Source organism: Fistularia commersonii, chromosome 13 (assembly GCF_037954325.1).
Source record: "Fistularia commersonii isolate RoL2024-O1a breed Wild chromosome 13, RoL_Fcom_v1.0, whole genome shotgun sequence".
In the NCBI taxonomy this organism is placed as follows: Eukaryota; Metazoa; Chordata; class Actinopteri; order Syngnathiformes; family Fistulariidae; genus Fistularia; species Fistularia commersonii.
In genome coordinates, this window is record NC_141296.1 from 3,296,712 (window position 1) to 3,318,731 (window position 22,020).

General features: G+C 44.7%; 4 protein-coding genes and 1 pseudogene across 5 annotated transcripts in view; all 5 read left to right on the forward strand.

Annotated features, from left to right (window-relative positions):
• Positions 1-22,020, forward strand: part of LOC147227582 (protocadherin alpha-C2-like) — a 188,947-nt gene that overhangs the window by 11,908 nt on the left and 155,019 nt on the right. The window contains exon 1 of one of the 2 annotated variants that reach the window (XM_086157804.1): positions 9,398-11,909. The exons of the other annotated variant lie outside the window; for it this stretch is intronic. Coding sequence (XP_086013930.1) covers positions 9,519-11,909 — 2,391 coding nt within the window. The 5' untranslated portion in view covers positions 9,398-9,518. Of the gene's footprint in view, positions 1-9,397; positions 11,910-22,020 lie in introns of those variants that run through there. 2 annotated transcript variants of the gene reach the window in all.
• LOC147227585 (protocadherin alpha-13-like) lies at positions 1,743-5,764 on the forward strand. Its single transcript, XM_086158783.1, is given in 3 exon segments — positions 1,743-1,792; positions 1,794-4,092; positions 5,687-5,764. Coding segments are annotated over 3 exon segments (2,427 nt in total).
• Positions 5,873-8,242, forward strand: LOC147227586 (protocadherin alpha-8 pseudogene; annotated as a pseudogene).
• LOC147227587 (protocadherin beta-15-like) lies at positions 14,902-18,962 on the forward strand. The gene is made up of 3 exons (XM_086158785.1): positions 14,902-17,412; positions 18,699-18,769; positions 18,941-18,962. Exons 1-3 carry the CDS (start codon positions 14,968-14,970, stop codon positions 18,960-18,962), a joined length of 2,538 nt encoding a protein of 845 aa, XP_086014911.1. The 5' UTR covers positions 14,902-14,967.
• Positions 19,403-21,891, forward strand: LOC147227588 (protocadherin alpha-8-like). The gene has a single exon (XM_086158786.1). It carries the CDS (start codon positions 19,525-19,527, stop codon positions 21,889-21,891), a length of 2,367 nt encoding a protein of 788 aa, XP_086014912.1. The 5' UTR covers positions 19,403-19,524.

Genomic DNA, 22,020 nt, shown 5'->3' on the forward strand with positions numbered 1-22,020 from the left:
TTTTGCTGCTTTTGGTGTCAAAAGTTCAGCCAAAGTTGACAAAGTCACATACTTTTTGTCATTATTTGATTGCAATGCATTGTTATAAATCCACTGACTATACTTCAACCTTGCTACCTCGTCATAACTTGCTGTTGTCTGTTATATTATTTATGATTATTTATAACTGTTGCACCGCTGGTTTTAGAGACTTTCAATCATCTTTATTTGTATTTAATCTGAATACAACAATTACACTTTATATTAGGCAATTACAATAATCTTGCTGTATATTATAGAGCAAATAACGCAAAGCGGACGCGGAGCTTGTGTATCACCTGTTGCGATGAACCTGGTAGCAATCTTTTTTTGTTGTTGTTGTTTCCGCCTCATTTTTTCAAGGTGTAGCTTGTGGTAGCTGATGTTTGAAATGGTGTGACAGAGTTAAGTGTGGCAGTAAAGTGAAGGCAGAAACAGTTGTTTTTCAAAATGAGCTCCAGAAGGTCGAATAAAAAAACCTATCATTTGTACCAGGAAAGATTTTCTTTGTGGACCCCTGCTGTAGAGGCATGTCATTAATTTGGTGCTTCCTGATTTGAGAAATTAATATGAGTAGTGACATTTATTATGTTTGAGATGAAGAGCGCTGTACATCCTTGTTTTGATTAGACCAGCGGTCGGCAACCTTCACTGGTCAAAGAGCCATTTGGACCCGTTTCCACACAGTAAAGAAAACACAGAGCCACAGAACCCTTTTGAATTTTAAAATGAATCAATATGTCATATGACGTTTTTTTCCCTTTATGCTATGTATAAACTGAAGGTCTTGCTTTTCTGTTAATCAATGAACAGCTGCAGAGAAAACGGAATTACATTTCAGCATGCAACAACACATTTTGAACCCCGAAAAAAAAGCGTTAGGTTGAAGGTTACTTTTAAGCAAAATACTCAATGTATATTTGAGTCCTTGTATTTATGGAAAAAAAGCCAAACTTAAATTATCCACCAGCAGAACCTAAATTCCAAGCTTAAATATCCATCCTTTTACTAGCACGTGCAGAAAGAGCAACCAAAATATTTTAACAAGTTTTATTTAGATGTCACAAGATCGCCATAATCTTCATATCTTAAATGACAATTTAAAAATGAACGAATAAAAACAAAATGCATTTCAATTAAATACTTGTTCATTATTTTCAAAAGCCACAGGGAGCCGCGGGTTGCCGACCCTTGGATTAGACTGAATTCATTGTGTCTATCATTTATGGTCCCGACTGTAGCTTTTCATCCCCTGCATCCATGCGGGACTCTTAACCACCACAGAATAAAAACAAAAACAAAAACAAAAATTCACCACACAGCCAGTCTAGTCCATGCTGTCTCCACATTCCACCCTTCCGTGATGCAAAAGTGCAGCCCAGGTTAGTGCATCACATGTGCAGCTGTGAAGGACACTTCCATAAACATTTGGGCTTTCAAGGCTTTAACTAAAAGGTGCCAAAGCAAAGGATGTTGGGAAGACTCTCCTGCAAAATCTCCTATAAGCACGACAAAATATGATGTCAAGTTTACATTCACGACCTCTGGGTGTCACTATGGTATTGGTAGACACAGACCCGTCTGGCCGTCCCCCTCCACGACGCTTTTGTTCCCGCACTGCAAAAGAAATCGTTGCAATCGAGCATTGTGTATTCTGGAAATCTACGAGCAGAGGTTTTTGTTCTGAACAGTCTTTTTGTCGCACTGGAGCGATTCTTTTGCGGATGAAAGATGCGGATCTGTGCAGATCCAGGGCCCGGATTCGGCTTGTGTTTGATTCTCGCTTTTTTACTCGGAGAACCGTGCCGGGCTCAGATAAGATACTCGGTTCCGGAGGAGGTGAAAGACGGAACCGTGGTGGGAAACGTGGCGAAGGATCTCGGTTTCGATGTCACCTCGCTGAGCGATCGACGCTTTCGTGTAGCGACCGAATCCACGGATGATATTTTCGCGGTGAACCACGACGACGGGGCTCTTTACGTGCGCAGTCACATCGACAGAGAAGCTCTGTGTCAAGGAAGCGGGGCTTGTCTGGTGGAGCTGAAAATTCTCGTGGATAACCCGCTGGAGGTGCACTACGTGACTGTGGAAATCACGGACGTGAACGATCATTCTCCTGATTTCCCCGAGAAACAACAAACCTTCGAGATCGCGGAACACACGCTGCCGGGCCGCCGCTTCCAACTGCACACCGCTCATGATCCGGATGCGGGAATTAATTCAATCCGCACTTACACTTCGACACCAAATGAACATTTTGAGGTAAATATTCGTCAAAGTGATGCGGGAAAGATACCGTTTTTGGTGCTGAAGAAATCGTTAGACAGAGAAGAAAAAAATAAACATTCACTGATAGTGACGGCAGTAGATGGAGGTAAACCTCCGCGCTCTGGCACGTTGAATGTTACCATCATTGTTTTGGATATTAATGATAATCGCCCAGTATTTAGTAAGGATGTTTACCATGTTACAATACAGGAAAACGTTCCCATCGGCACCTCTATATTTAAAATGAATGCATCAGATCCTGATGAGGGAAGCAATGGAGAAATCGAATACAGTCTGGGGAAAACGTTAAGGCGGAGGGTGTTTGATATTTTTGAATTGGTCACGTTGAGTGGAGAAATCAGAGTGAAAGGACCGATTGACTACGAAGAAAATGATGTTTTTGAACTGGATGTTGAGGCTTCAGATAAAGGAACACCTCCTCTGACAGGTGAGTGCAGGGTCATTATAAAGATCGTAGATGTTAATGATAATCCACCGGAGATAGAAGTCACTTCACTGTCTAACACAGTGTCTGAGGACTCCAAACCTGGAACTGTAATTTCTCTCATCAGCGTGAAGGATAAAGATTCAGGTGTGAATGGGAAAATAATTTCACACATCACAAATACCGTGCCCTTTGAACTAAAGCCGTCCTACAAGGAGAACATGTATTCTGTTGTAACCAAAGGTTATTTGGATCGAGAGGAGGTGTCACATTATCACATAAGATTAGAAGCCACCGATTGCGGTGAGCCACCTTTGTCAGCCTTTATTACTCTGAACATTCAAATATCTGATGTAAATGACAACAACCCGAGTTTTACAAGATCCCCGGTCGAGTTTTATCTTTTGGAGAACAACAAAGCTGGGAAATCTATATTCTCGGTAAGCGCAACGGACAATGACATGAACGACAATGCGGCAATATCGTATAGTATTATTAGAGGGGAACATGGGAATGATGTCACTTCCTTCTTAAACATAAACCCGGACAATGGCCATATTTCAGCTCTGAAGAGTTTCGACTTTGAGAGCCTGAAAACCTTCCAGTTCCAAGTTGTTGCCACTGACTCTGGAAGTCCAGCACTGAGCAGCAACGTGACGGTGAAGGTGTTCATTCTGGATCAGAACGACAACCCTCCGGTCATCCTGTATCCGCTCAGCTCCAACGGCTCTGCCGAAGGCGTGGAGGAGATTCCCCGCAACGTGAACGCAGGACACCTGGTGACTAAAGTCAGAGCCTACGACGCCGATATAGGATATAACGGCTGGTTACTGTTTTCACTGCAGGAAGTCACTGAGCACAGTCTGTTTGTTTTGGACCGCTATACAGGACAGATCAGAACGCTGCGCTCCTTCACAGAGACGGACGAGGCCGAGCATAAACTGGTCATACTGGTCAAAGACAACGGCAACTTTTCCCTCTCGGCAACAGCTACCGTGCTCGTCAAAGTCGTGGAGCCCAAAGAGGCTTTTGCCGCCTCCGACGTCAAAAGTTCGGCCAAAGTCGACGAAGACGACAACGTGACTTTTTACCTGATGATAACTTTGGGCTCAGTCTCAGTGCTCTTTGTCATCAGTATCGTGGTGTTGATCGCAATGCAGTGTTCTAAATCCACGGACTATACTTCTAAATATCTACAAGACGCCAACTATGATGGGACACTGTGTCACAGCATCCAGTACAGATCTGGAGACAAACGCTACATGTTAGTGGGACCCAGGATGAGTGTAGGATCTACTATAGTCCCGGGCAGCCAGGCCAACACTCTGGTGCTCCCTGACAGGAGAGGGGCAGCAGGAGAGGTAAGTCTTGAATCCCTACGAAACACCAAATTTTGCCAGTGATATTTGTGCCTGTAGTATCTGGATCAAAATCCACAACTATTATCATTTTAATATCAGAGGGAGTGAAATGACTGACATTGCTGAGGTGTTTTGACCTTACAATCTGCTTCGTGGTGTGATGTTGTATCAGAGAATCGTTTCAGTCATGTTTTCTTATCGTGAAACATTTTTGCACTTGCATATGTATACATTAGAAGTATAGCTATAATGAACACACACACATAATAGCATCATCAGCCACATCAACATAATGGTTGCCCTAAAAGGGCCACATGTAACAATCACAGTATAAATATAACCAAATGGAACCAAATTTAATGTAAAAAAAAAATGTAACTACTCCTAAATATTAAACAACTCTGAATTTATTACTCATTTAAATCAAAAATAATGCATATGGATTCCCGTCATTCGTGAAACAGCCTCCCATCTGCATCATCTTTTCTCTTCCTGGACATTTAGGGATCAGTTGTATCTCTCAATTCCACTTGAGAATAGTATTGACGTGGATACACTGCAGTCCAATAGCAGGATGCCGTCACTTCGCTTGTAACATGATCGGCAAGAATTATGGGAAATGTATTTCATAATCAATGCACGCGTTTGGCTTATTTTAAGACGATCAGGCCTTTTCAGATGTTCTCGCAAATCCAATAAATGATGTGGCGGGCCACATTTGGCCCAAGGACTTTGAGTTTGACACATATGCGTTAGGGGTACCTTCCCCTTTCGTAAGGTTATTGACACACTGGGAGTGAGAATGGGTTCTTATATAAAGACGACAAATACTGCTGTCATGTTCGTTGAGATGTACAATATGTAGATATGCCTTGAAACTCGTGAGACATAGAATGATGCAGGTTGAAATCCGGTCCGTTTTTCTCCTTGGTGTCAGTATAACATCACCGTGGTCCTGAAATATCAAAAACCCCTAAAAGGCTTTTGTCTGTCGCCTCACAGTCGGAGATTGGAGTAGAAGGTACGGCGATGTGATTTGTATGACGGCTCATCACCGTGTGCATTGCGGAATATTGAAAATAAGTTGGACGTGGATGCTGTGAGTTGATGGACATGATGGGAAGTGGATCGAGGTAGATCATCCAAAAGATATTGCACCTTTGTGTATTTCGCTTTGTTTTGTTCATTACATGAATTTTTATTTTTTCATTTTCTTTTCTTTTATCATTGTTTGTGAAACTATCCAGGTATAATGGAGTCGAAATTTAATCCAGGACCTTTTTTTGACCGCAACTTTTAAATCAGTCAGCATCTTGTGTGCTTACATGAAAAGGTTGGGAAGAGTTGACGTTGTTGTCCACGACACTAAATCGTACTCTCTTCGAGTTTCACTGAACTGCCCTGAAGGATTGGTTTTTCATTCACACAAGCTGGATGAGGCCATGTTTCAGGACCGCAGAAAAATACACTTTATTGAATTATTTTTGTTGTATCTTCCAGTGTTATATCTCCAGTCACACTGCGAATGTGTAAATGCATACAACGTATCATAAAGACACATAGCTTAAATATATATTTGTCCTCTTGGTGTCAGTGTAACATCGAGAAGACCACTAGAGTCTTCGATCCTGACAGAAAGGCTGGATCTTCGGATCATTTCGGACACGTGTAACGAGGAACAGACCGTGTTTTTTATCGTCTGCGTCTAAAAATCGCACGGAAATAAACGTTCGGTCGCCGCATTGAAATGGAAACGGATTATTTCTATTTTCCGGCGAGGATGAGGAACAAATGGCGTCGGAGGAACCGCTGCTGGTTGGCTCTTTGTTCGTGTCTGCTGCTGGTTTTCGGCGAACAGGGTGCGGCTGACTTACGGTACTCGATCCCGGAGGAGGTGGCGGAGGGGACCGTAGTTGGCAACGTCGCAAAGGATCTGGGTTTGGACAAATCTTCTCTGATCGATCGACGCTTCCGTGTAGTCACCGGGTCGAAGGACACATATTTCGGGGTGAACCCGGAAAACGGCGCCTTGCAGGTCCACGGGAAGGTCGACAGAGAAGAGCTCTGTCAAGGGAGCGGTGCGTGTTTAATGGAGCTGAAAATTCTGGTCGAAAACCCGCTAGAAATGCATCATGTCATTGTGGAAATTACCGATGTGAACGATCATGCTCCTAGTTTTCATGAAAACGAGCAGATATTTGAAATGGGTGAGCAAACGTCTCCGGGAACGCGGGTCGAGCTGCCCGCCGCCCGCGATCCAGACGCCGGTATAAACTCCGTGCGCACTTACACGTTGACTCCGAACGAACATTTCGAATTGGACTTAAGTCAGAACGATGAAGATAAAATACCCTTCCTGGTGCTGAAGAAGCCGCTAGATAGAGAACAGAGTAAAAGCCACTGGCTCGTTGTGAAAGCAGTCGATGGGGGGAAACCTCAGCGATCAGGGACGCTGAACGTCTCTGTAATTATTCTGGATACGAATGACAATCGGCCTGTGTTTAGTCAGAACACTTACCAGATTGAAATACAAGAAAAAATTCCAGTTGGTACAACTGTTATACAGGTAAATGCAGTTGATCCAGACGAAGGAAGTAACGGGGAAATAGTGTACAGTCTGAGCAAAACACTGGCACGTAAAGTTTATGACGTTTTTGAACTGGACACAGCGAGTGGGCAAATAAAACTGAAAGGAAATCTAGATTTTGAGGAGTCTGACATATATAGACTTGACGTTCAGGCATCAGATAAAGGAACGCCGCCACTAACAGGGAGGTGCAGGGTTATTATAAAGATCTTAGATGTTAATGATAATCCACCGGAAATCGAAGTCACGTCTTTGTCTCAGACAGTGTCTGAAGATTCAAAACCTGGAACAGTTATTGCACTTATAAGTGTTACTGATAAAGATTCGGGTCTCAATGGAAAAATCATTTCAAATATATTAAATGACGTACCTTTTGAATTAAAACCATCCTACGAGGAGAATATATATTCAGTTGTCACAAGAGGGTTTTTGGATCGAGAGGAGGTGTCACATTATGAAATCATTGTAAAAGCCACCGACTGTGGTGACCCTCCTCTATCTATGTTTAAAACTCTTGAAATCCAGATATCGGACGTCAATGACAACAGACCTCATTTTGAGCAAAATCCACTGCAGTTTTACCTGGTGGAAAATAATGTTGCCGGAGCATCAATATTCTCAGTCAGCGCAACAGACAACGACGTGAAGGAAAATGCAGATATTTCATATAGTATTGTAAGACATGGCAGGGAGAATGATGGAACGTCTTTTCTCAATATAAATCCTGATAACGGACAGATTTCTGCATTGAAGAGTTTTGACTTTGAGAGCCTGAAAACCTTCCAGTTCCAAGTTGTTGCCACTGACTCTGGAAGTCCAGCACTGAGCAGCAACGTGACGGTGAAGGTGTTCATTCTGGATCAGAACGACAACCCTCCGGTCATCCTGTATCTGCTCAGCTCCAACGGCTCTGCCGAAGGCGTGGAGGAGATTCCCCGCAATGTAAACGCAGGACACCTGGTGACGAAAGTCAGAGCCTACGACGCCGATATAGGATATAACGGCTGGTTACTGTTTTCGCTGCGGGAAGTCACTGAGCACAGTCTGTTTGTTTTGGACCGCTATACAGGACAGATCAGAACGCTGCGCTCCTTCACGGAGACGGACGAGGCCGAGCATAAACTGGTCATACTGGTCAAAGACAACGGCAACGTTTCGCTCTCAGCAACAGCTACCGTGCTCGTCAAAGTCGTGGAGCCCAAAGAGGCTTTTGCCGCTTCCGACGTCAAAAGTTCGGCCAAAGTTGTCGAGGACGACAACGTGACTTTTTACCTGATGATAACTTTGGGCTCAGTCTCAGTGCTGTTTGTCATCAGTATCGTGGTGTTGATCGCAATGCAGTGTTCTAAATCCACGGACTATACTTCTAAATATCTACAAGACGCCAACTATGATGGGACACTGTGTCACAGCATCCAGTACAGATCTGGAGACAAACGCTACATGTTAGTGGGACCCAGGATGAGTATAGGATCTACTATAGTCCCGGGCAGCCAGGCCAACACTCTGGTGCTCCCTGACAGGAGGAAGACTTCTGAAGAGGTAAATCATTTATCTGTCTAATTTACAGAAGTGTATTATTGGCATACATGAGCAAGCATAAACCCATCATAAGGAGCTTCCATACCTGGCGGTGTGTAATGATGTCATGTTGGTTTCCAGCTCCGTCTGAATGAGCCTTCTGTTGCTTTTTCAGGGGAAAAAAGGGGTAAATCTTTATCTTTGTGGTTTTTATTCATTGATAGCAAGTGAGAGGTTCGATATTTGGCTGAACAACAATAACCCCATGTTGGTTTTGAGACATACTGAAAAACGGTTGGAAAAAATCCGCTCATGAAGAGGACTCCAAAGCAAAGATCATTTATTTATTGTAACATTTCGAGCCACATTTGTGTCTTCTTCAGATGCTTAATAAAGATGTTACCATGGCGCCATTTTTAAATGGTACGAACTTGTGATTCCCTATGCCTGGTGTCCATTCTAAATGAAACACAGGAACCTTGATTAGGTATTTATATTCATACCTCATGCTTCATATCTCATTGGATATATTTTTCCAGTCTTATTCTTGTCCAGAGATAGAGTACAAAAACCGAAACTCTTAATATATGTTAAGAGACGGAGCTGAACGTTATTAATCAGATTAAAACATAACTGGAAAACACTGAAGAATCGACAATGAAAATGAAGTCATGAGCTTCGGTGCGAAATGCAATATCACATGTTTGTACACTTTAAAAATGGCGCCACGGTAACATTTTTGTTCAAGGACAGCCAAATGTGACTCGAAACCTCACGCCAAAAAAAATAAATATTGGTTTGGAGCGCTCTAGCAGTGCGGATTTTTTTTTCAACCTTTACTCAGTCCTTGCTGCGAGGAAGCGGATGTGCGTGTGGTTTTTTTTGTCTCAAGTTTTGAGTTATGCGTCGCATTTGTAACTTCCAACAAATATCTCCAAACAAGTATTCTAAATATTATTGCATTTTTTCTTGATTGTATTTGAATGTCCATCATGGAATTTAGCGTTGCCACTCAAATGATTATTATTAATATCCCTTTTTTGGGGTGGGGTGGAGAGTAGTTGTCTTACGGTGTAGTTATACTACTAATTTTATTTGGGTGACCAAGGTTCTCCAGAGTGATCACTTGGTGTCGGTATGTGAGCAGAAAACCTCTCCTCAGAAACGGTCCTCCCCTTTGTTGGGCGGCTTGTCACATTTTTCTCGACCGACTCGTCCTGGCGGCTGCAGTCATTCAAGCCTCTGTGATTTTATTCTTGAACCGTGGATTTAATCGCATATTTTGGTTATTCGTTAAACGAGACGGTATTTTTCATTGATGGGGAACCATCGTCAAGTGAGAAGCGCGACGCAGAAAAGGCTCGGTGATCCGGGGGAACAATGGCGATGGGTGGCCGTCATTGTTGCGCTGGCGGTTTCAACAAGCGGCGCATCGGCACAAATCCGCTATTCGATCCCGGAAGAGGCCGAAAAGGGAACCGCCGTCGGGAATATCGCGAAAGATTTGGGATTAGAAAAGAACACGCTGAGAGAAAGAGACTATCGCATCGTGGAAGGATCCACGGAGTCGTTTTTCAAAGTGAACCCAGAAGATGGCGTGCTGTACGTGGACCGCATCCTGGACAGAGAAGAGGTTTGTGAGCGCAGCAGCGTTTGCTTGATCAATTTGAAAACCCTATTAGAAAACCCTCTGGAGATTCACTATGTCACAGTGGAGGTGCTGGATGTGAACGACCACCCTCCGAGCTTCTCGGTGAGAGAGTCCCGGCTCGACATCTCGGAGTCTGCGCTGCCGGGTTTGCGCCTTCAGCTGCAGGCGGCGCACGACGCGGACGTCGGCCAGTTTTCCGTCCAGGAGTACAAACTCAGTCCGAACAAACATTTTCGTTTGGAAGTCAAAGATCGCGGGAAGGATGGGAAAATTCCTGTATTGGTTTTACTGAAATCGCTCGATAGAGAGACTGAGAGCAGCCATAAGTTGCTCATTTCGGCGATAGATGGGGGAAAGCCGAGGCGATCTGGGACAGCAGAGATTTTAGTGAACGTCTTAGACGTCAATGACAATATGCCACTTTTCCCCGAAGAGGCGTATTCTGTATACCTGAATGAAAATGCATCAATCGGAACCGCGGTTATAAAAGTGAATGCCACGGATTCAGACGAAGGGACAAATGGTGAAATAATTTATTCATTTGGAAATAACGTGAATAAAAGAATAGCTGAACTTTTCCGTATTGACCAAGATTCAGGGGAAATCACCGTCCAGGGAAAGATAGACTTTGAATTAGAAGAGAGTTATGAAATTGACATACAGGCCTCTGACAAAGGGTCTGCTCCTTTCAGAACGGACAAAAGCGTCCTGGTAAATATTGTTGATCTTAATGATAACGCCCCAGAGATAGAAGTTACATCATTTTCACAAGCGATAGCAGAAGATGCGAGGCTTGGAACCACGGTGGCATTAATCAGCGTTCTCGATAAAGACTCGGGTCTAAACGGGAAAGTAATTTGTTCTTTAAATGAAGATGTTCCCTTCATATTGGCGCCTTCTGCTCAAGACAACATGTACTCAATTGTCACAAATTCGCCTCTGGATAGAGAAAAACGATCCATATATGATGTTAAAATTACTGCAAGGGATGCTGGTATACCATCTCTGTCTGCTGAAAAAAATATTCACATTTTTGTATCAGATATAAATGACAACAATCCAGAATTTTCTGAAAGTCCTTACACAGTTTATGTTCATGAAAACAACTCTCCTGGAGCTTCGGTGTTTTCTGTTAGAGCTTTTGATAAAGATGAAGGAGATAATTCAAACATTTTATACCATATTTCAACAGAGGGGAAAGATGTCGAGAAAAATAACCTGATCAGTCTGAGTATAAATTCTGAAACAGGGGACATTTTGGCGCTGAAGAGTTTTGATTTTGAGTCGGTGAAAACCTTCCAGTTCCAAGTTGTTGCCACTGACTCTGGAAGTCCAGCACTGAGCAGCAACGTGACGGTGAAGGTGTTCATTCTGGATCAGAACGACAACCCTCCGGTCATCCTGTATCCGCTCAGCTCCAACGGCTCTGCCGAAGGCGTGGAGGAGATTCCCCGCAATGTGAACGCAGGACACCTGGTGACGAAAGTCAGAGCCTACGACGCCGATATAGGATATAACGGCTGGTTACTGTTTTCGCTGCAGGAAGTCACTGAGCACAGTCTGTTTGTTTTGGACCGCTATACAGGACAGATCAGAACGCTGCGCTCCTTCACGGAGACGGACGAGGCCGAGCATAAACTGGTCATACTGGTCAAAGACAACGGCAACTTTTCCCTCTCGGCAACAGCTACCGTGCTCGTCAAAGTCGTGGAGCCCAAAGAGGCTTTTGCCGCTTCCGACGTCAAAAGTTCGGCCAAAGTCGACGAAGACGACAACGTGACTTTTTACCTGATGATAACTTTGGGCTCAGTCTCAGTGCTCTTTGTCATCAGTATCGTGGTGTTGATCGCAATGCAGTGTTCTAAATCCACGGACTATACTTCTAAATATCTACAAGACGCCAACTATGATGGGACACTGTGTCACAGCATCCAGTACAGATCTGGAGACAAACGCTACATGTTAGTGGGACCCAGGATGAGTATAGGATCTACTATAGTCCCGGGCAGCCAGGCCAACACTCTGGTGCTCCCTGACAGGAAACGACAATTGGAAGAGGTAAGCAGCTGTAAAATGAATTATTTTCCCATGATCTTTTGTGAGGGATTGCTTTCACCTCTTAAACTATGCAGAATATGACTGCAAAACATCATGTTGTCAATTTGATACTTTGCCGTGGGGTTCTTTAATGAAAAAAAAAAAAAGTTGTAGATTGAGTTCGATCTTTGTTGTTGCCTTCGTCTAGTGCCTGGATTCTGCTTTTTTTTGAGTCACCGTTCACACATACAGCATCCATAGTACTCCATGCTATGTTACTTTTGGCAAAATAGGAAAAAACAATAACTTTGAATTGTTTCGGGGAGCTTGTAGTCAGTGAGGTGAACGGCACATTCATCTGCTGTATTTGGTGCCCAATGTGTTTGGTGTGATAACTAGAATTTTTATATTTTTTTGTTTGCAAAATTTGCCAATGTCCTTTGGTTGGTGCTGTATGTAGGGGTGTCATCTAGGAATAATTGAAAGTAACACTGTTGAAGTCGGTGATTTGACCCAAGAAGAGCAAAGAGATTTTGACCACTGTGGCACGGAATTGTATTTCGATTTTGGATCCTCAGTAGGCTGGACTTTTGATCGAAGTGGATTTACACTACAGTTAAATGTCCTGAGGTCTTTTTTCCTTTGCATTTTGAGACGGTGTGGATTTTGAATGGAGAGCAGCAGCAACGAAGAGAAGCGCTTTAAGCAGATTAGCCACAGGTTTAAACGCCACAGTAGCAGACCGGGCTCCTCTAACAATCGTTTAGTAGGATATGATACATTAGTGACAAGTCGCTTTAAGACTCTTGATCCTATTTTCTGGCAGAGAAAACTCCATTTACATTTAATTCATATTTTAAGCTCTCATTTGATGACTTACGGTGCTTGTTTGGGAAGTTGATTGTGACCCGGTGTATTTTGGTTTGCAAGAAACAATGCTGGGAAAACAAAATCATTGTGGAAAGAAAGCAAGTAATTTCAGTTTGTCCGCACTTTTGTGGCCAAGCTCCTTCTAAGCTGTTTCATACGGGGAACGTCTGACCTGGTGGAACCGCAATATTACACATTTTATATTCATATATAAATAGAATGTGGATTTCGAATCCACACAGGACATGACAACTTGAGGGATTCTTGGAGCTTCATTCCTTCATTTTAAACCAATTTCCCAGCACCTTTCATTAACTGCTCATGTTGAACAAACATGCTGTGTCACAATCTGTGGAAATTGATGTAGACAGAATATTTCTTTTTTGTTAAACGGCAAATTTCCCTGTAGTTCTATGGAGTGGCTGCAGTAGCAGACTGGGGTTTTGGGCCCATATAACAGGGGTTTCAAACTCATTTTTTTCCGGGGGCACATACGACCTAATTTGATATCAAGTGTGTAATTACCTAGAAGTAACACTAAGTCCAAAAATTTCCTTTGTTTGAACATAAAGGAGAACAGGTAAATGACAGTGACCCTTTAAAAAATACATGATGAACAACCTGAGATTGACTAGGAAAAATAAGTGCAATTTCAACAACACAATGCCTGAGTTCTGTCTTCGCAGTTCTCCGTGCATTTTGTTGTATTTTTCCCCATGGCAAATCTCAGAGTGGCACCGAAACTCGCCGCATCTACACCAAGCATGCAGGTTTCTTATTAACCTCAACAAAGAAATAAGAAGTGGTCCATTTCTCTTGGAAAACTCCTTACTCAATATCCTCTTTTCTCTTTTTTGATAATGACGTCTTGCTGGTAAAAGCAGGTACATTTCTAACAAGTAAAAATGCTTTTTACAGACCCGGAAGCTGTATTGGTGCCATCTGCTGTAAGTTGTGCGTCACATAGTGTTGCGCCATGTTGCTAACACTGACTAAAACAATGCACCACTAGCAAACAATATAGGAACTGCGTATTTATTTTTAAAAAGTAGTTCATGAGTATTATGTATTTTTTCACATTGTAGATTTTTTCCATGGGTCGGATTGGACCCCCTGGTGGGCCGGTACTGGCCCACGTGCCGTACGTTTGTCACCACTGCCATAGGAGGAACACATACACACCTACAAGTAACTTGGGGTCCACATTGACAATAAACTGGACCGGACAAACAACACATTTGTACTCTACAGGGAGGGTCAGAGCAGGATGTTTTTCCTGAGGAGACTGAGGTCGTGTGGTGACTAAAGCAGGCACCTTAACACCTTCCGCCAGTCTATGGTAGCCAGCACACTCTTCTTAGCTACAGTGTGCTGGTGGGGCGGTGCCAGGACTGCTGAGGTCAACAGGCTCAACAAGCTAGGGAGCGAAGCCTGCTAGGTGGTGGGACTGAACCCAAACCGTCTTGAATTATGGCAGTGTGAGGGACAAACCAGGAGCTGTCCCGGACGATCCTTCCCGCCTCCCGCGCCACGAGCTGCGGCTTACGAGCAGCTCACCGAGCCAATGCCTCATCCCTGCAGAACCCGACTGTTCGGATGTTCCTTCGCGCCCACAGCCATCAGACTGTATGAGAGCAGTCTGGACGGCACACAATTTTGACTGGCTGGTGGTGCATCTGTGCTACCACGACCACACTACCTCAGCCGGTCACGTCACACACTCACTCCGTTGTCTATTTGTATCCTTATTGGTGTCACTCCATTCACACCCTGTTTATTTTTGTCATTGCTATTGTCACTCTGTTTATGTTCTTATCCTTGCTGTTGTCATTTTGGTTGTCTATCTTCACCCTTGCTGTATTTTCTTCCATTCTGCTGTTTATTCTTATACTTGTTGTTCACCCTGCATTTGCAACTTTTTAATTGTCTTTCTATTCATGTATCTCTACCCATATTTATTGATACTGTAATTGTTGCGCAGCTGTGACAAAAGAATTTCTCCTTATCTTACCTGCAACCGGTTCAAGCAGACGACATGCAATATCACAGTTTTTCACGGGATGGCGGTATCTTTTTAGTTTAACGCGTAAACCGTCCCAGCTTTGGAGAGCCCGCCCCTCTTGCGCGTTTAGCCCGATCGGTACGCATTGAACCGGGTGCAGATCTAACAACAGCGAGTGAATTCTTATTCTTTGGTGAAATAAATCGGATGGAGAGCAGAGTGTCCCGCTGCGAGAAAGACGACAATCCGAGCAAGCGTCGGATCGCGGACGCGTTCGGATCCCTGCTTTTCCATCAAAACATGAGACAAAGAGGACGGGAAACGTGGCGACGCCGCGCGCTTGTTTTTGTCTTGGTTTTACTCGCCGGAGAGGCATCGGCTCAAATGAGATACTCCCTGTCGGAGGAGCTGAAAGAGGGGAGTTTTGTCGGCAACTTGGCGAAGGATCTGGGGATCGATCTGGCCGTCATGAAGCAGCGGGGGTTTCGCATCATGTCCAGCTCCGACGAGTCTCTTTTTAAGGTAAACGAGCACGACGGGAACCTTTACTCGAACCGGCAAATTGACCGAGAAGAAATCTGCAAGGACAGCAACAATGCGTGTTTAATGAACCTCAAGACGGTCCTCGAAAACCCCTTGGAGGTGCATTATATTACCGTTGAGATTTTAGATCTGAACGATCACTCCCCGGCGTTTCCGGAGAAAACCAGGCGGCTGGAAATCGTCGAGTCCGCGCTACCGGGGGCGAAATTTCAGTTGGCAAACGCCCACGATCCGGACGCGGGTGCAAATTCTGTCCAACAGTATAAAATCAGCCCGAATGACCATTTTCGTCTGGAAGTTAAAGATAGAGGGAGGGACGGCAAAACACCGATTTTGCAGCTGCAGAGAGCGCTCGACCGGGAAACCCGCCGCAGTCACCGCCTGGTGCTGACGGCTGTGGACGGCGGGAGCCCCCCCAAAACAGGCTCGGTTGAAATCTACATCGATGTGGGAGATGTCAACGACAACATGCCCGTGTTCACCAAAGATGCGTATTCCGTCGTGCTTCGGGAAAACGCACCGGCGGGCACCACCGTCATTCAGGTGAACGCAACCGATTCGGATGACGGTCCGAACGGGGAAGTTTTTTATTCGTTTGGGCGTGATGTCAAGAGTAATGTGAGGGATTTGTTTGAAATCGACTCTCTCACCGGGGATATAATCGTGAAGGGCCTTGTTGATTTTGAGGTGCAGGACAGCTACGACATTGACGTCCAGGCGTCCGATAAAGGAAGCATTCCGTTCATAACAGACAAGAGCGTGATTATTAGAATCGAGGACGTTAATGACAATTCTCCCGAGATAGAAGTGGCCTCGTTGTCAAGTGCAATTCCAGAGGATGCCAAACCTGGAACCACGGTGGCACTCATAAGCGTTACCGACCGAGACTCCGGCGTGAACGGTAAGATAATCACCTACGTGTCCGACGACAGCCCCTTTGCGTTGACCCCGTCGATACAAGACAACGTGTTTGCCGTCGTCACCAAATCTCAGCTCGACCGGGAGAAGAATTCACAATATGAAATTACGATTTTCGCCAAGGATGGAGGTGAACCGGTATTAACGAACGAGAAGACAATTAGTGTTTTTGTGTCGGATACCAACGACAACAGCCCGCTGTTTTCAACCAGTCCCTACACCGTCTACATCCGTGAAAATAATCAGGCTGGAGCCTCTGTGTTTTCTGTAAAAGCTTCTGATTGTGATGAGGGAGATAATGCACGGATTTCATATCATATTCTAAGGAACGTAGGTCATGAAAATAAGATGACATCATTTCTTAACATTAACCCTGAAAATGGAGATATTTCAGCACTGAAGAGTTTTGATTTTGAGTCGGTGAAAACCTTCCAGTTCCAAGTTGTTGCCACTGACTCTGGAAGTCCAGCACTGAGCAGCAACGTGACGGTGAAGGTGTTCATTCTGGATCAGAACGACAACCCTCCGGTCATCCTGTATCCGCTCAGCTCCAACGGCTCTGCCGAAGGCGTGGAGGAGATTCCCCGCAATGTGAACGCAGGACACCTGGTGACTAAAGTCAGAGCCTACGACGCCGATATAGGATATAACGGCTGGTTACTGTTTTCGCTGCAGGAAGTCACTGAGCACAGTCTGTTTGTTTTGGACCGCTATACAGGACAGATCAGAACGCTGCGCTCCTTCACGGAGACGGACGAGGCCGAGCATAAACTGGTCATACTGGTCAAAGACAACGGCAACGTTTCCCTCTCGGCAACAGCTACCGTGCTCGTCAAAGTCGTGGAGCCCAAAGAGGCTTTTGCCGCTTCCGACGTCAAAAGTTCGGCCAAAGTCGACGAAGACGACAACGTGACTTTTTACCTGATGATAACTTTGGGCTCAGTCTCAGTGCTCTTTGTCATCAGTATCGTGGTGTTGATCGCAATGCAGTGTTCTAAATCCACGGACTATACTTCTAAATATCTACAAGACGCCAACTATGATGGGACACTGTGTCACAGCATCCAGTACAGATCTGGAGACAAACGCTACATGTTAGTGGGACCCAGGATGAGTATAGGATCTACTATAGTCCCGGGCAGCCAGGCCAACACTCTGGTGCTCCCTGACAGGAGGAAGACTTCTGAAGAGGTAAGGTTGAAATTAAGAATTTTGTTCAAGATGCATCGGTGTAATATGAGGGGCGGCCTTGTGGCGCAGTGGTTAGCTCTTTGGCCTCACAGCACGAAGGACCCTGGATCGATTATGACAAGAGGAGTTTTCATGTTCTCATGTCTGCTTGGGTTTCTCGAGTTTCCGGGTGTTTCCCCCCCACAGTCCTAAAATATGGTTCAGTTTTAATCGGAAAAAAATTGAGAAAAATGAGTGAGTGAATGTCCATTTGTATATGTGGCTCTGCAACAGGTTTCGCCTGATGACAGCTGTGATAGGCTCCGGCATCCCAGAGTGCAAGATAAGCATCAGACAAGGGATGGATGGATTCATCACTGAGTCCATTTGCCTGATGTTGTAATGTTCAGATTTACAGATACCAATCAATAACTCAAAGATGTCGAGGCCGATTGCTCTTAATCCGAGCACACATTACTGCCGTGATTGAAGAAGAGACGCGTGGGACTCGTTTTTGACAGCTGTGCTTCGAAGGGCAATAGAATAGTTTCATTTATGAACATTTTCACGCTCCTCCCCTTTGGTATTGTTGATTTAAAAAAGAAAGAAACTTGCTCGAACTGCTGGTGTGAAATGGGTCGTGGTGTGATCTTTGCTCCGTGGCTTAAAATGGAGTTCTTATCAAGCGCCTTGTTGGGGCCGTTCAGTCAAGTTGTAATTGTGGCTTGCGGGTGAGGCAAACACTCTGTAATGTTTATTCAATAAACATTACGTTTTCTTTTACATGTCTTTCAAACTGAGTTCGATTTGAATTGTCATGTTTACAATTTATTGTTTTAACACGCCTTTTTAAAAAGAAAGATCACCGTGGGCACTGCTATCATTTTTCATTTTTCTTTGCAACTGAGCCTCGATTCAAAAGCAAATCAAAAGAAATTGGCACCTTAACCATCACTACCTCGTCGTTGTTTTCTCTGGCAAATTATTTCTAATTTTTGTACTTTTGCACTCATTGACGCCCGCTTAGCGCAGGTTTTCAGCACCGTGGATGTCGCTGTCCATGGTGCTGAAAACTCTCCCCGGGAAACTTTCTTCCCTGGCTACATCCCCGTGGAACATCGCGAGAAATCTAACTTTTTAAATCGTCCACCCTCTGAATTTTGTTGCTGTGGTATTTGTCTATTATTGTAAAAAAATCCACGGATTATACTTCTAAATATCTTCCAGATGCCAACTATAAAGGGACACTTTGTCACAGCATCCAGCACAGATGAGGACATTGTATCTCCAATGTGTTTTATCCTCAGTATCTTGGGTTTACAAATGTGCAGAGCGACAATAACTTGAATACTCGCTTCCTCTTTGGTTACATTGTCAGGTATCCACAAATTATTCATTCGACTTAGTCTTTCTCAAGTTGATCAGTCTTTCTTGGATCAACTCGATCATTATTTGTCTCCTCATTGTGTGGAAGAGGAGTTTTGTATGACTATGTGACTTCCATCTTGCAGACTACGCACACATTTTTGATTTTTATGAACCCTTCCAGTTCAGACGGGACGCTGAATTGACGCCACATTTCAATTTGTTGTACTTAATACAGGACTTTTTTTCCCGGGCAGTTTGACTGTAACTTTATAACCTCAGTTTGTTCAGAGTGGGTTGTCTGAGTCGTCCTATAATGCAATTGAAATCTCCTCTGTGTGTCGTATTAAAAATTATTTATTGAAGGTGTGTATATCATCCAGCTCTTGACCTGGTAGTTTTTCAAAACCTCAAAGCTTCATATATGGATATAGTAATTTCTTGTGTCTTTGCAACTCTGTTTAAACATTAGTAAACAAAGCGGTGACTGAATAATCATAGATATAGGAATAATATTGGCCTGATAATAGCACAAGGGGTCAGTGTGTGGACGCGCTTTTGGTTCAGCCCCTTTATGCCTGCTGATCCCGCCCCTTTTGTCGACGTTCAGTCGTCATTGAGCGCAGCAAAAAACGCCGATTTGGAAAACGCCTGCTTTTTTTCTGTGCACAGATTGACTCATTTGCCGGATTCATAGCCGCTACCATACTTCATGCAAGGGAATTTAATTCTTCCAACAGAGCTTTTTGTTGCCGCGAAAGACAAATAATGAAACAAAGAGGACATCCGGCGCGGCCGCCGTTGCGCTGCGGATGGATCGCATTGTTGCTTTTCGTTGCGTGGCATCGGACCCACGCACAGATTAGATATTCGATCTACGAGGAAGGTAAGGAAGGAACGGCGATCGGAGATGTGGCGAAGGATTTGGGACTCGATAAAAACACGTTAAGATCACGGAATATCCGCATTGTGTCCGGTTCAAGCGAATCCCCCTTCCTTGTGAATCAAGACGACGGCTGCCTGTACGTGCAGCGCAAGGTGGATCGCGAAGAAACGTGTGAGAGAAGCAGCTCCTGTCTCATTCACCTTAAAATCGTTTTGGAGAACCCCCTGGAGATCCACTACGCGACCGTGGAGGTGTTAGATATAAACGACCACTCCCCCGCTTTTGCAGACAAAGAATCCACTTTGGAGATATCCGAATCCGCGGTGCCCGGGGCTCGGTTTCAATTACAAATCGCGAGAGACGGAGACGGGGGACAGTTTTCGATCCAGCAGTACAAACTGAGTCCCAGTGACCATTTTCGCGTCGAGGTGAAAGATCGAGGGGACGACCGTAAAATCCCGCTCCTCGTTCTGCAAAAGCAGTTGGACAGGGAGAAAGCTGCGGAGCACAGGTTGCTCCTCACGGCCGTGGACGGCGGGAAACCGGCAAAATCCGGTGCCATCGAGATACATGTGAAGGTCCTGGATGTAAATGATAATTCACCCGTCTTTACCAGAGACGTTTACGCGGTGACGCTGAGTGAGAATACGCCGGTTGGCTCTGCCGTTACGCAGGTAAATGCGACTGACCTGGACGAGGATTTGAACGGGGAGGTTATATATTCATTTGGAAAAGAAGTCGACGATCACATCACGGGCTTATTTGGATTAAACCGAGAAACCGGTGTGATAACAGTTCAGGGGAAAATTGATTTTGAAGAAAACCAAGTGTACGAAATAGATATTCAGGCATCGGATAGGGGACCCGCACCACTCACAACTGATAAAAGTGTAACTATCAAAATATTAGATATTAACGACAACGCCCCGGAGATCGAGGTCACTTCGTTTTCTGACAACGTCCCGGAGGATTCCAGAGTAGGAACTACAGTGGCGCTTATAAGCGTCAATGACTTGGACTCTGGTCCAAATGGAAAAGTGATCTGCTTTTTGGATGACTTATCACCATTTGCATTGGCCCCGTCCATGCAAGATGGGATGTATTCAGTCGTAACCAAAGCTTCACTGGACCGGGAGAGTCGGGATCAGTATGATGTGAGGATATTTTGCAAAGATGGGGGCGAGCCGGTCTTGTCGTCGGAAAATGCCATTCGCGTTTATGTTTCGGATGTAAACGACAATGGCCCGCAGTTTTCGCAAAGCCCGTATACCTGCTACGTAGTTGAAAATAACTCTGCGGGGTCGCCTATATTTTCAGTGAGTGCAGTTGATAGGGATAAAAGTGAGAATGCGTTAGTGACCTATCACATTCCAAGGGGAGGAGACAACCTAAACAGTCATGTCTCATTTATTGACATCAATCACAGCAATGGAGATATTTTGGCGCTGAAGAGTTTTGACTTTGAGAGCCTGAAAACCTTCCAGTTCCAAGTTGTTGCCACTGACTCTGGAAGTCCAGCACTGAGTAGCAACGTGACGGTGAAGGTGTTCATTCTGGATCAGAACGACAACCCTCCGGTCATCCTGTATCCGGTCAGCTCCAACGGCTCTGCCGAAGGCGTGGAGGAGATTCCCCGCAATGTGAACGCAGGACACCTGGTGACTAAAGTCAGAGCCTACGACGCCGATATAGGATATAACGGCTTGTTACTGTTTTCGCTGCAGGAAGTCACTGAGCACAGTCTGTTTGTTTTGGACCGCTATACAGGACAGATCAGAACGCTGCGCTCCTTCACGGAGACGGACGAGGCCGAGCATAAACTGGTCATACTGGTCAAAGACAACGGCAACGTTTCCCTCTCGGCAACAGCTACCGTGCTCGTCAAAGTCGTGGAGCCCAAAGAGGCTTTTGCCGCTTCCGACGTCAAAAGTTCGGCCAAAGTCGACGAAGACGACAACGTGACTTTTTACCTGATGATAACTTTGGGCTCAGTCTCAGTGCTCTTTGTCATCAGTATCGTGGTGTTGATCGCAATGCAGTGTTCTAAATCCACGGACTATACTTCTAAATATCTACAAGACGCCAACTATGATGGGACACTGTGTCACAGCATCCAGTACAGATCTGGAGACAAACGCTACATGTTAGTGGGACCCAGGATGAGTATAGGATCTACTATCGTCCCGGGCAGCCAGGCCAACACTCTGGTGCTCCCTGACAGGAGGAAGACTTCTGAAGAGGTAAGATAATTGGTTTGATGAGGATGTTATATTTTCAATGTCTTATAGCCCTGATTTGTGGGGGTCACAAATGTGTATAATAACAATAACTTGAATAGTTGCTCAGCCTGGGATGAATTTTCAGCCATCAGCCAATGG